At 44.2% G+C, this 14,644-nt stretch overlaps 1 protein-coding gene across 2 annotated transcripts in view; it reads right to left on the reverse strand.

Moving 5' to 3' along the window:
• Positions 1-14,309, reverse strand: part of Mylk3 (myosin light chain kinase 3) — a 47,217-nt gene extending 32,908 nt beyond the window's left edge. The window contains exon 1 of one of the 2 annotated variants that reach the window (XM_034523174.2): positions 14,159-14,309. In XM_034523174.2, coding sequence (XP_034379065.1) covers positions 14,159-14,245 — 87 coding nt within the window. In that variant the 5' untranslated portion in view covers positions 14,246-14,309. Of the gene's footprint in view, positions 1-419; positions 1,128-14,158 lie in introns of those variants that run through there. The other variant, XM_034523173.2, reaches the window with a different exon arrangement.
• Positions 14,310-14,644: the final 335 nt, after the last annotated feature.

A 14,644-nucleotide genomic window follows, 5' to 3' on the forward strand; every position in this document is an offset into this window, starting at 1 on the left:
GAGAGAGAGAGGGAGAGAGAGAGAGAGAGAGAGAGCTCTTGACCTGACAGCTATACAAGTCATTAAATCAGCACTGCTCCCATTCCCACTACCTCAGAACCCTCCTCTCCCTGAGGCTGGACCTCAGCACCCTCACAGCTAGTTTTGGCCCTCGAGTCTCAGTTGCCTGGAGTTGCCCAAGGACCTACATTCTGACTGGACCACTACCTCATCCTTTTTTTGAAGAGGGTGGGGATCATTGGACTATGTGGAAATCCATCTATGGTCTTTAAACTTCCATCTTTCATTTACCCTACAAGAAGATACGGAATACATAAGGGAACAATATCCCCAGCTCTTCTAAGAATCATTTCCTGGCCATGTTCCCCATCAGGGTCCCCCCAAACCACTCTAGCCAAGGCAGGGAATACACAACCAACCTCCTCAGGACCATCAGCCAGACTGCCTTTCCTCCAGGGCACAGTCCCTTGCATGATGAAATCATCCACCTTGGAGTTCTGGAATGTGGACCCTACCAAAGTAATAGCCCTGTCCACAGCTACCACCATCTTGAAGAGGGCTTCGAGCCTGGCACCACGCTGGGCACCTTCTTGTCGCACAGCCCTCACCAGCTCCAGGACTTCAGGCCACGCGGCCTGAACAGCGGCAGGGAGACTGCTGCCAGGCCCTGCCAGACCTAACTCCCAGGAGGCCTCCAGCCGATGCAGACCTTGTTCCAGGTGGTCCATGCCTTGGCACACACACTGCAGCTTCTCTGTGACATCTTCTTGGAAATGCAAGAGTCTATCAACCTTCTCGGTCAGCACATTAAGTTTTTTGTCCATGGTGGCTAAGCAGGCTCCGCCCAACGCTGGCAGACCCTGGGGGCCCAGACCCTCTGGATTCTCCTTGGAAACTCCTGACATCCCGATTCTGGTTTGATAAGGGCAAAGGCAAGGAAACTGGAACACGAAGGGTCTGCTTCTCACTTCGGTGGTAACGTCTGGAAGGCCATTGTCCTCGGCTGGTAAGAGCCTTGCTGCAGAGCGCCAGCCTGCCCTTTTGACTGAGCTGTTTAGGGGAGCGGAGAGGGCCAAGTTTTCTGTGTTTCTGCCTTGTCTATCTCCCACTCAGCAACTGAGAGAGTGACAGGCTGAGTTTGGCCCAGGCCCTTCTCCTGGGGCCTCTTTGACATCGTGGTAACAATTAACATTCCTCTTTAAGAGGCTGCTGACTGCAGATATTTTAAGTCCGCCCAGAGAAATCTGGGGCTCATATAAACTCTTGCTAAAGAATGGGAGAAAATGTCTTTTAACATGCAAACAGGGAAGGGGAATCCACGGGACCCTACCCTTAGATAAAGAACTCAAGATAACCAAGGAAAGCTGAGAATCAGTCTTCCCCAGGGATGAGCCCCTAATTGGTTATCCAGTACCAAGTGGTCAGCCCTGAAATCGTATGCATACAAGTAACGATAAATAAATCAGTAGGTTGTATTTATAGATTTATGTGGTTTTATACATATAATAATAACAATAAAGAAAAAAAATTTGAGAGGGACTGGGAGGGATTGGATGAAGGAAAAAGAAGGAGGAAATTATATAATTGTAATTTAATTAAAAATAAAAATAACAGAGTGATTTTGGTGCATGCCTTTAATCCTAGCACTTGGGAGGCAGAGACAGGCTGATTTCTGGGAATTAGAGGTTAGCCTGGTCTAACAGAGGGAGTTCCAGGACAGTCAGGGCTATACAGAGAAACCCTGTTTTGAAAATAAAATAAAATAAAAATGCAGAAAAACATGTCCTTGTTCACATACAAATTCACTTTGGTCTTTAAAAAGAATAAAAGTGTATGTATACTAACAAATTGTCTTAAAATAAACTCCTTTGTGATTTATTATCCATAAGAGAGTATCTCTTCCGCTGGACTACACAAAGGGGTTTTCAGAATTCCAGGTGCTGAGGAGACAGGACCCCCCTGAGGAGACAGACCCCACAGCCACACATACATTTAATTCACAACATGAGACGACATGAAGACAGAGTAAGAGGTGAGTCCCCTCCATCCAGCTCTGCCTTTAACTGTCATGAAATAGTTAATGTTTCTGCAAACTAAAAATTGAAATAGTTAATGTTTCTGAAAACTAAAAATGAGCTTTCTGTTATTGTTCCCTATTTGGGTGATACATGATATGTGGGTTTGGACTGCCTGTGAGAAGAGTCTACAGCTCATGCCCCCTACCAAACATGCATGTGGGACTCCTACCCATAAATAGATCTGAGAAACAACAATCTAGGATACTCACTAAGTGCAACTCCACAGGTTGTGTTCCTTTAAAAATACCCTCTGGAGACACATACCAGCAACCTCCTGGCTCCCTGTATGACAATGAACAAATCGGACAACCAGTGTCTAAGTTTCCAGGATCTCTAGTGTCCCAGAGAACAAGGAGGCCTGTGTTCCTGAGTTTTTCAAACACTTCAAAAATACTGTGTCTGAATCAGACTCTTACAGAAGCAGCAGCATCTGAAGTGGACACATTCAGGTTGCAACTGGTGTGGGACACAAAAGTGAATCTGTACCTTGGAGTACCAAGGATATCGCAGGCCAGTATGACAACTTTCATCCAGTCCCTTGTGGGAAATAGAAGAGCCCAGAAAGGAAAATGTGCCCAGGCTACACAGGCACATGGTTCTGAGGGTGGTTTTGCCACATAGAGGAAGGCATCAAGGTAAGGGGGCTTTGGTGTCCCCCCAGATTCCCTTTATTGAACACAATCAATTTTTATAAACCGACCTGGAAATCTGGGACCCATAGGCACCATCAAGCCATTTTGCTGATTTAACTGGCAGGTAGCCTTCCAATAGTGTGTCCTTGCTATGCTTGATCACAAACCCTCTCAACTCATCCCCCACAAAACACCTGTTCCTCAGCCTGGAGCTATCCAAACTCATCTCTGGGAGTGGTCCTGAGTCTTGGTGGTAGAATGAGCACAGGGAGCTGGAAAGGAACACGGGTCTGTTTTCCTGCTGATGAGATTAAAGACAGGTACATAGGGTGGGGCTGCAGCTCAGCTAGCAGAGTGTCACCGAGCCCTGGACCCAGCATCACATACAGTGGCCAGAGCGAGGGACGCAAGTGTTTCTTAGGAAATACTTATCCCTTTCAGATTGTACACTACCTACCGAACCTGGTACTGTACATATAGGGAAATGGGGCAGGCTAGACATTTGGGTAGCTGAGGGAAGAAAGGAGATTTAAAAAGAGTCTTTTGAGTTAGAGTCCCCCAAAGGGAGTGGTGGATCTCAGTAACAGAGTTCTGTATGGGGCTGGATGGAGGAAGGGCTCTTTAGAAAGACAATGCCCAGAATGAAGACTAGACACCTTGGATTTGAACCTGTTTCCAAAAGAGGGACAGTGTGTATCATGAGTTAGAACTCAAGAAAATTGGACAAACTTGACACTGAGATGCTGAAGATCTCTAAGAAGTCACACGAAGACAGAGGACATTGAATGTTATGGTATTTAAAGCAGATTGGAGGGTTATGTCTCTATCCAGGACCAAAGAGGGAACTGAGATTCTATCCCTGTAATGGCTTTCCCTCAGACTTCCACCAAGCCCTGGTACCTGTGTCCTCTTTCCGTCTATATGTTATTTTCTTGTGTGTTACCCAGGAAATGGGAGATGAGATCCGTCTTTAATGGTCTGTCTAAAATGTGTCTTCTGTTTAGTTAATTTGGCATAAATCTTCATTGTAAAATATTTAAGATCAGACCAGTGTAATTCAGCCGGGCAGTGGTGACACGCTTTTAATCCCAGCACTCGGAGGCAGAGGCAGGTGGATTTCTGAGTTCCAGGCCAGCCTGGTCTACAGAGTGAGTTCCAGGACAGCCAGGGCTACACAGAGAAACCCTGTCTCGAAAAACCAAAAAAAAAGAGCAAAAGCAAAACCAAAACAGTGACATTCACAAAAATATATTAGGCTTAGTCTCCATTCATTGAACTATTAAATCCAATGCCTGTATTTATAGACAGCATACTCTCATGATACATGCAAAACTATGTAACTCTGACAAATGTAACACAATGAAAATGCTAGTACAATTTTTGTTCACAGAGCTGGAGAGGTGGCTCAGTGATTAAGAGCATTGGCTAAGCTTCTAGAGGACCTGAGTTGAATTCCTAGCTCACAGCTGCCTGCAACTCTGGTTCCAGGGGATCCAATGTCTTCTTCTGTCCTCTGTAGGTACCAAGCATGCATATGGCACACAGACACGCATAAAGCCAGAACATTCATGTACACTAAAAATATAATAAAAAATTTCTTATTAAAAAACAAAAGCAAATTATGGATATATCTACATATCTGTATCTATATATATCATATATGAGAATTTTAACACTAAATCCGTTTAGAGGTGTGCTTTTGCTTTTCTGTATTTTTTTTTTAATTTGTAAAAAGAAACCCCATTCCTTCGTTGTAATATAGAGAATTAGCACCTTCTTCTCTACCTTCGTGTGAATATTTCTTCCATTTGTTCCTTTGTTCAAAGAACTCTATTGCCTTCCTGTGTTGAAATTTGTCTCTTAGGAACCTTGGTGCTGCAATAGACTACGCTTAGTGTTCTGTACTTGAAACTTGGCTGGGGTGGATCTCAGTGGGTAGATGATCTGCCTGCTCTACCAGAGGCTCTGGGTTTGGGGTGGAAACTGAAGGATCATGACTTCAAAATCATGCCTGGCCTTGGCCAGCTCTAGGCCCACCTGTCTGGAAACAAGTGGAAATTCCATTGTATATTGGAAATGATAATGTTATCTTCTCTCTTCTGCCACGACTGTTTGTTAAGTCATTAGATGGATGTGGTAGCTTGAATCAGATGTCCCTCATAAGTCCCTGGCTCCAGTTGGGGGTTCCTGTTTGGCAAGGCTTATGTGGTGTGCTGTGGTTAGAGGAAGTCTGTCCATGGGGGCGGGCTTAGAGGTTTCGAATGGCTCCCTCCAATTGCAGTTCTATTTCTGTGTTTCCTGCAGTTCAAGATGCAAGCTCCTGGCTGATCCTACCTCCATGCTATGGCACTTGGTGCTATGCTTCCCCACTGTGATGGCGACAGACTCTTCCCTCTGGATCCAGGACCAAAAGAAACCCTTCTGTAGATTGTCTTGGCCATGGTGCTTTGTCACAGCAACAGAAAAGTAAACAGGACAAGGAACTTTAAGAGGACTTAATAAGAGACTATTTTTAAAGAACAAAACACTCCTAAAAGAATCAGCATGTCTCTACTACCTTGTGCCCTTTATCTTGTCTTAAGAGTATGTAGTTTACTTAAATTCATGAGCTCTGCTTTTTAAATGAAACAATGGGCAGACCTCAGAGACAGTGGTTGTTGATGCTTCCTCTTTGTCCAGTCTCTTTTCAGAGTTATATCCTGTTATAAGTAGACATGGAATGTACTGTCTGGTTACTGTTTGCATGGGTTCAAAGCAGCCTGGAGAAAGCAGAGCAAAGGCCAAAGTCTGTAAATTCTTTCCCTTTGTTTCCCACTATCTGCTGTTTGACCACTCTTCCCTGATAGATAACATATTAGTATTTTGCCCCGTTGACTGGTTTGGAAGAGTTTCTATGTTTGTGTCTTGTGTTCTCATCTCCAAAGTATGACTCAGGAGATTTCACTAGAGATAACAGGCCAAGTTTTCAAGTTTTTATTTTGCCTGACTATATAAAAGGTTTTACTCAATTGAGAAGTTCATCTAGTTACTGTTACAGAAATTTTATACTATTCTTAACAACATTTTAAAAATGTTTGTGAGCTAAAAATTTGATGTAATTTAATTTTTCAAGGATTCAAAGTAAGCATCTATTGATAGTCGAAATATATTTAAATTCTGTTTTTCCTTTCTAGTCCTCCATTGACTACGTCATCAACAGTTCAGAACCATGAAAATGTGGAGGAAGTAGACTGTTTTGTTTCTTGGCTCTTACAATATGGGTGGTTATTTTAAAATAATTTAGTCCTTTGTATAGCATTTATTTGTCGAAGACCTGGGGAAATCACAGGCAGTCTGCAGCCATACATCCTTATGCCATCTTCTGGCATTTTAAAACTGAAGTCCAGTGTTCTGCTCTTAATAACATTTTATAGATTACCTAAAAGAGAAGATTTGATGTTTTGTTTAAGTATTGTTTGGTTCAGACTTGGGAAACTACCTTACTGCAGTCCAGATTCGTTTAGGATGTGGCTGCAGGGGAAACAGCAGCAGCTGCTGCAGCCACAGTCAACCCAAGCAGAGAGGACATCAGGTATCAGTATGGTCCTGCTTCCCCTTGGCTTTGAGCTAGGCTAAACTAAGTATGGAGAAACCAAGCAGACCCATGGCAGTGCCCTGGATGGGAAAGAGCTATAGAGCCGGCAGCAGCGGCAGCAGTGGCAGCAGCAGGGGGGGAGGGGGTAGGGTGGAGCACAGAGAAGAAAAGGCCTCCCATCCACAAGCTGTACTGAAGTTTGCTCTTTAAAAGCACTAAGGGAGCCATTCTGTGTTGTTTCTCTTTAGTTCCTGTAGTTCTCTACTGAAACTGACTAGTTCCTGCTTAAAACAGATACTAGTGAGCCTAGGGAGATCCTACCCAACCCCTATGGAAAGGGTTTCATAGTAGTATATGCCCTGTAATGCTAACCTCTTAGTTTAAACAGCATCTTATATCTTCCGTCTGGACAAGCTTGCTGTTTGAAGCCCTGGTATAAATGTTTGCCCTGACAAAATACTTACTTGTTACTATATACAAGATGTGTTTGTATGTCATCTGTTTGTAACAACTGACCCTCTTCCATACTCTGTAAGAGGTCTAAAATTTTAGTTACTGTTGCAGCTCATTGCCCTGCCGAGAGAAAAGTTCTGAATCTCACTTTCATAGAAGGTGGTTTCACATATTTAAAAAGACTGCTATATAATGCTTTTATGTAATGGTGCTTGTTGCTTCGGCTCTTTTATATACATATTTTATACGAAATCTATGATATAAGCCTTAAAGAAACACTTTACAAATATGATATTCTATAAAATGGAATGGTTATTTACAATAACCTCCAAGTTTGTGCATTCTTACGCTGGACAGTTTTATGTCAATTTGACACAAGCTAGAAGCATCTACATGGAGGAAACCTCAGTTGAGGAAGTGCCGCCATAAGTTCCAGCTGTAAGGCATTTTCTTAATTAGTGATTGACAGGGGAGAGCCAGCCCACTGTGGGTGGAGCCATTTCTGGGCTGGTGGTCCTGGGTTCTATAGGCTGAGCAAGCCATGTGGAGCAAGCCAGTAAGCAGCACCCCTTCATGTCCTCTGCCTTATCTCCTGCCTCCAAATTCCTGTCCTATATGAATTCCTTCAATGATGAACAGTGATATGGAAGTGGAGCCAAATAAAAAAACCTTTCCTCTACTACCTGCTTCTTGGTCATGGTGTTTCAAAGCAGCAATAGAAACCCAAACTAAAATATCCTTCTTTCCAAAGTAGCCATGGTGAATAAATCTCCTTTTTAAATTTTTTTCCTATTAATATGTATCTTTTAATCACCTTAATGAAGAGGAATGGCTGAAATTGGCTTCCTAGGACACAGGCTGTGACCCTAAGTCTGATTTCAGTTCTGTCTATCTGTAATCTCAGCATTTAGGAGTTAGAGACTTGATGATCTGTAGTTTAAAGTTATCCTTGGCTACATTTTGATTTTTGAAGCCAGCTTGGGATACATGACATCTTACCTAAAAACAACGATAAAGTTTCTTTAAAAGATACACAAACCAGGCATAATAAACACATTCCAACATTACCAGTACTTAATCACTAAGACAGAAAGTTTTCAAGTGAGACTCCATGTTAATGAAACATAAAAGAAGAAACTAAACCAACAAACAACAAATAATCTTTGGAAAATGAGATTTGGAGAACACATTGCTCCATCTTCTCTTGGGCAGGACTTCATCTGCCTCAGAAGTCACCTGCACTTGGAAATGCTCTTTCTCTATCAGTTAACCCTTGGTTTTTCCCCAGGAGCCAGAATTTCATGGCTTAAACTTTAGGAATAGCTGCCTTGAGAAATCTCTGGAAGTCCAACCCTCAGCCAATCAAATCTGTTGCAGACAGTGACATAAGCTTTATGGAAGTAAGTTCCCACTAGAATGTAGACAATTCCCTGATTTCTGCAAGTTCAACACAAGTCATTGGCTGCTTTCACTATCACCAGTGTTAAGCCTCCAAGAGAAACCATCAAGCTTGGGGCCTAGGAAAATACTGCAAGTCCAAAAGAACGCAAAGGAGACAAGCAGTGTCTTGGATACTATCTGTCTCTAAAGATGGCTGCTTAAATTACCAAAAGGTTTGCCCTGCAGCTCCCGGAAGCAGCAAGCCTTTAAGGCAGCTCCCCTAAGGCACTTCAGCCAGCTACTGTTCCAAAGCCCTCATGAAGTAAGCTGAAAATAGAATGGTGGTTTCAGTTTGCCTGGTGTGGTGGCTTGAATATGCTTGGCCCACAGGGAGTGGTACTGTTAGGAGGTGTGGCCTTGTTGGAGGAAGTGTGTCACTGTGGTGGTGGGCTTTGGCAGTGACCTCCTATGCTCAGGCTCTACTCATTGCAGAACAGAGCTTTCTCCTAGTTGCCTGAGGATGCCAGTCTTCTCCTGGATGCCTTTGGATTAGGATGTAGAACTTTCAGTTCCTCTAGCCCCATGTCTGCCTGGACATTGTCACGCTTCCCACCATGATGACAATGACTGAACCTTTGAACCTATAATCCAGCCCCAATTAAGTGTTATCCTTTATAAGTGTTGCCTTGGTGGTGGCGTCTTTTCATAGCAGTGGAAACCCTAAGATACCTGGCATCCTCAGAGATGCCAACATGCCTTGACTTGTTGAGTCAGAAGATTAAGGACTAGAGTAGAGGAGGAACACCAGAGATTGACGTATCAACAGTTGTAGCATAGAAGACAGGATGCCCTTTCCTACCAGGGCTTCTTTTAACCAAAGGAACACACTCAAGGAAAAGCCACCTCTTTCTTGTTTGGAGCCTGGCTGTGCTTTGAGACTATTACAATTCTGAGCTCATCTGTATCTCTTCTTACTCTCTTTTCCATGTAATTACCCATGATAGTCGTTGAGAGGTGCAAAGTTTACAAGTCTCACTGGCAGCCCTCCAATTCCAATCTATTCCTATAACAATACAGCAAGAAGCTCTGGGTGAGCTGACCATAGGGAGACCTCTGTGGGAGGAGCAGCAGAAACAGTACAGAAACTAACAGTTCCCAGAGGTAGGCTCTGACACCCTTGAGAGGGAGGATGGAACACACCCACAGGAATCACACCCATGTGAATAATCACACCCTTGGGAAAAACACTCATGGGAATTATACCCACAGGAATTCTTGCAGATCTTTCTAAGGCAAGGAGGAGCCGAGACCACCAGTTCTAAATCCTTTCCTCTGTCTATAAGAGGAATGAATTCATGCTCACATGGTTCTCTGGGGATTGAGTTATGACTATTCTCTATCTCTCACGAATGTACAGGACACAGCAAGAAACCCAGTGATTCTCTGGGGACAACAGTGCCTGCCCAGAGAATGAAGAGGGATTCCCTCTCTATGCCAAAAGGCCAGAAAAGCAGTGACCACTGCCTTGATAAACAGTAGCAAACCCAACACATTTTCTCCTTGCTGAACCGCAGAGCAGTTGGTCCACTCTTGAGAAAATCAGGCTGACCTTTGCCCTGTGGTGGGTGGGATTAGAATTTCCCTGTGATGGGGGCATTCTGAACCCCAGGAGTCTTGCACGGTCCTTTTGGTAATTTGACAGCAGGTGAGGTCTCATGGAGAGAAGAAACTGAAAGGTTTTTGTTTTAAAGTGCTATCAGTGAGGCAGGAGAGCAAGAAACAGCAGAGGAGAAAATTCCACAGGGGAACACACAGAAGGTAGTGGTAGTGGTAGTGTAAATACTGGCAGCCTTTAGTCTACATGGACCTCATTCAGCCAAGCAAGAATGCTCAGAAAAGCTTGCGTTGTATGAATTTGGCGGAGTTAGGTGCTGCGATGATGACCCATAAGGGTCACCATGGGACCTCACTTCCTCATATCCCTCCTTTGTGGCTTGGAGCCTAGCCAGAGGCGAGCTAAGGCATGCCTTCAGCTTCCTCAGTATCCTACCCTTAACCAACTGTCTCCTTTCTCGTAAGTATCCATGTTCTGCTACAATGCATTGTAAAGAGGTACAAGAACCTACAACTTCCTGGTCTGTCCTCTGGACTCAGATCCATGCCTGGACTTGATATAGTCTCACACTGGCAACTCATCTTCCATATTTATCTCTTTCCCTGTAAGAGGCACAGCTCACCGAAAGCATTAGAAAATCCAGAATTGTTAAACATGAAGGCTTTTTTATTTTCTTCAAGGAAAGGAAATAATGTTTTCTCTTCACCGGAAAGACTGGAGTGGATGTTGTCTGACAAGCTGGTGATCTTTTGAGTATTCTATTAGGAGCCAGCATTCCCGAATCTCCCAAAATCCTGAGCATTGCTTAGGCCCTAGTCCTGGACCTTGTCTCTCAGTGAATACAACCCATCACTGTGGTCCCATGTACACTGAATCCTCCATCAGTAGACTCTAACCTTGTGCTTATTACAAACCCTTTCTCCTTATGCCTTACCCTAAGCACCGTTTATAAGTCTCATTCCTATTGCAAAGACCACAGGGCTTTGCTACCTTGCTAGGAGTCTATGTCGCTATGCTCAAAGCTTTGCTATGATAATTGTCACGTGGAAACCTTTTTCCAAAGTTTGCTATGTGAAATGTGTAACAATAAACCACAAGGTCAGACTCTGGAAGTTCTGGTCTGGTGCCAGCTGGAGACGGGTTCCAACTGGAGTTCCATTCTGCACCTTATGTAAACTGCCTCTCTGCTGGCTGTGAGGCTTTGGGGGTGGGGTGGTGAAGCCCAAGACTTCCCTTCCAGAAACTAGATAGGAAAAGAAGCGATAGAGTATGTATTAAAGTAAGACACAGTCTCCATAGAGAGGATGGAAGGTGAGGCATTGGTGAGTGAGGGTTAACAGGGAATTTGTAGAAAATGGAAAGCTGTTGAAGAGAAATAACAATCAATCAATCAATCAATCAATCAACAAATAAATAAATAACAACAATAAAACTTCTGCCTAACCTGAAACAAAGGTGAATACAGACACAGCAGAGCCAACTTTCTCTACACAACCCCAGAGAAACCACTGGTCCCTGAGACACTGATGGGTAAACGAAGGAGCCAAGGGTTAATTCTTCCCCACATCTCTGCACAAAGATGCAGCCAGGAGACCACACCTCCTGACACAGAGTCTGATCCTAGGGAAACTCAAGAGCCTGGGACACAAGGGTTCTATGTGCTGAGATAGAGAGGGCCCCTGGGAAACACCTCCCAGGATGATGTTCAACTGCCAAGCAGTGCACAGACTTCAACAGCTCACTCCGTGTTTAGTACCACATTTGAAAAGACACAGAGACAAAAAAAATCACTAGATATTCAAAGAAAGCCTCCCAATGAAAATAGGAGATTAATGAAGAAAGAACTATAATCAAGAAGGAAACAAAGAATATGAGAAAGTAGTTCAAAATAGCTGTCATTCATAGCCACAAAGTGTACGAAAGGCTGTCTGTTCCAGTAATTAGAAGAAGACTGATGGAAAGAAGAGGATGTAAATGATGGCGAAAATTTAAAATATGAATACTAAGTTTTAAAAATATAAAAATATAGATTACAAAATAAAGTTAAGATCCTACCCCAGGGCTGGAGAGATGGCTCAGTTGTTAAGAGCACTTACTGTTCTTGCACAGGACTTGAGTTTGGTTTCCAGAACACAGATGATGGTTCAAAGCATCTTAAACTTCAGTTTCAGGAGATCCAATGTCCTCATCTTATCTCTATGGTCACAAGGTTTGTACGTGGTGCACATGTATACATGCAGGCAAACCACTTATACACATAAAATGAAATAAATCTTTAAGAATCTAAAGATATTTTCTCAGATAATGGAAGTAAAAATAAAGACAGGGTCAGTGAGAGGGCTCAGTGGCTGAAGGCGCTTGCTGCCAAGCTTGGCAACCTGAGTTCGATTCCCCAGAACCCCTGGGTGGAAGAACTAACTCCTACACGTTATCTTCTGACCTTCACATACATGCCATGGCATTTGAGTGCAGACACACATGAACACACATATACATAAAAATTAACCAAGAAATAAGAAACAGACAGATGTAACTTAAATTTTAAAATAATAATAAAAAAAGTCAATATGAAGACATGTGCATAAAAAGCAAAAAGAGGTGTTGGAGAGCTGGCTCTGTGGTTAAGAGCATTGTCTGTTCTTGTGGAGGACCTGGGTTGGATATTTAGCACCCACATAGCAGCTCACAGTCACCTATAACTCCAGCTCCAGAATACCTGACACCCTCCTCTCATTTCCTGTGGCACCAGGCACACATGTGGTACACAGACTACATGCAGGCAATACACCCATACACAAAAAATAAAATTAAGAAAATGAACAAAAACACATTCTATGTGTCTAGCTAGTGTCACATTTAATTAACTGGAGTTTCAGGAATTTGTCAAACAAATACTATTGTCACTGTGCAATTTTATGGCAGAGATGGCCCAGCAACTAGGAACCCATACTGCCTTTTCAGGGGATTAGCACCCAGAACCAGTAGCTCACAATAGCCTGAAACTCCAGTTCTGACACCTCCAGCCTCCACAGGCACCAGCAAGCATGTGTTCATACACACACACACACACACACACAGAGAGAGAGAGAGAGAGAGAGAGAGAGAGAGAGAGAGAGAGAGACCCTTCTTTGTTTTGTTGTTAGGGAGTTGGGGGAGTGATTCACACAGGCAAGCTTTCTGCTGCTGAGCTACAACCCTCCACCCCCCCACCCTCATCCTAAAGATATGTAAGAAATGTTAAGAGCTGGGGGGTGGGGGGGCGTGGAAGGGGGCCAAGGCAGACTAACTAGCTTTAACTCCTGCTTCTCTTCCCCCCTCCCCCAGTTATTAGCTGGAACTATGGCCAGGGGTTACCTAACTTCTGAGTCTGCACTTCTTTCCTGTTCTGTGGCATAAGAAAAATAACAATATGATTGTTCTGGAGTTGGCAGAAGGTTACTGGAGATTGCTGAACCATACAAGGCTTATCGGTGATTGACACATTGGAAGTACTCAGGGGTTAGCCTGAGGGTGGCAGGCAGGCAAAGAGGGAACAAACAGAAATAGACACACACACACCCCGCCCCCCACCGAGAAACACAGTCTCACAGGATAGAATGGTGTTAAAGTACAATCATTGGCTTAGCAATGAATATTTACAGTCCTGATGGAGCAAGTACTTTCTTATGTGAGAGCAGAAATGAATGAAGTTCAGGACCAGCTTGAAAGGTGCATGGCCATTTATGTAAGAGGCAGTCCCAGGATGGGGCTGTAAGAACAAACAAGCATGGGGGGGAATAAAAGAAACAGCCAAAAGATTCCCACAGTTGTCAGAGACAGCTGCATGCACGGAAACGGCTTCACCTGCCTGCCTGCCTGCCGTGTCTTCCCTTCCACGGGAGCCTCGTGATGCAATACTCTCGACAGTGAACGTCAGTCCCGCTCAGCACCGTGTCCAGCACACGGCTAGTATTTCTAAGTTGTAGTGATTAAAACTGCCAACCCCACCCCACCTCCCCACCCCGGCCTGGGCTGTCAGCCCAAGAAAGCAGTAATGGATGCAGGCAGAGAAGACATTTCCTCAGTCTCCAGTCAGTCTACCTCCTAGATGGCACACGATTAGAAGGTGCATGCATGTTCTCCATGGGGCTTAGTTAAGAAAGGAATGCAAATGAAAAGCAGTCTCAGAAAGCCACACATAGTCCAGTGCGATTGAGGGTTAGTTGACATTGCCTGTCCTTTACACCCCCTGGTAGTAGCTAGGGAGGCCCAAGATGGCTATCCACAGACTGTACCCATCAATCAGAGCTTCCTATTGACTGGATTTTTTTGTCCAGAAGGACCTAAGCCTTGGAAACAATTGTCATCGTCTCCTTTGATCCTCTGACCCTACCAATTGTTCCTTGGGCCCTAACTTCAAAGCACAGTGGCTCAACACCACCCTTACCGCAAATATCTGGATGTAATCTGATGCCTGCTGCTGGCCTCTGGTGCTGGGCCTGCACAGTGCTGGGACAGGGCACAGAGTTCCCATCCTGTGGCCACGGTGGCCAACTTCTGTTTACTTTGCCTGGAGATGAATGCTGCCCAACTATGTGGAGCCCTGGGAATGAGGTGGGCTGGTTGGCTGGTGTCTATGGAAGAGCTCGGGTTTAGTGATAAGCCTGGTATTTCCGCTTATCTTTGACCCTGCCCAGGCCCCAGAAGCATCCAGAGGCTTAACTTGGTTATCTGCTTTGCTGGGCTGTATCTGCCTTCCCTACTTCCTGCATCACTTAGCAAAGTGTCTAATTGTGAAACAAACAGCAAGTAGTCCAAAGAGGGAGGAGAGAAGGGAGGGAGCCCTGGGGTTGGGCTGAGCTGATTTGAAAAACTCAAATCGGAATCTGGTGCAGGCCTAGTTGCACTGGAATACTTGTCTTCAGACTTTCAG

Source organism: Arvicanthis niloticus, chromosome 18 (genome assembly GCF_011762505.2).
Source record: "Arvicanthis niloticus isolate mArvNil1 chromosome 18, mArvNil1.pat.X, whole genome shotgun sequence".
Classification (NCBI taxonomy): domain Eukaryota; kingdom Metazoa; phylum Chordata; class Mammalia; order Rodentia; family Muridae; genus Arvicanthis; species Arvicanthis niloticus.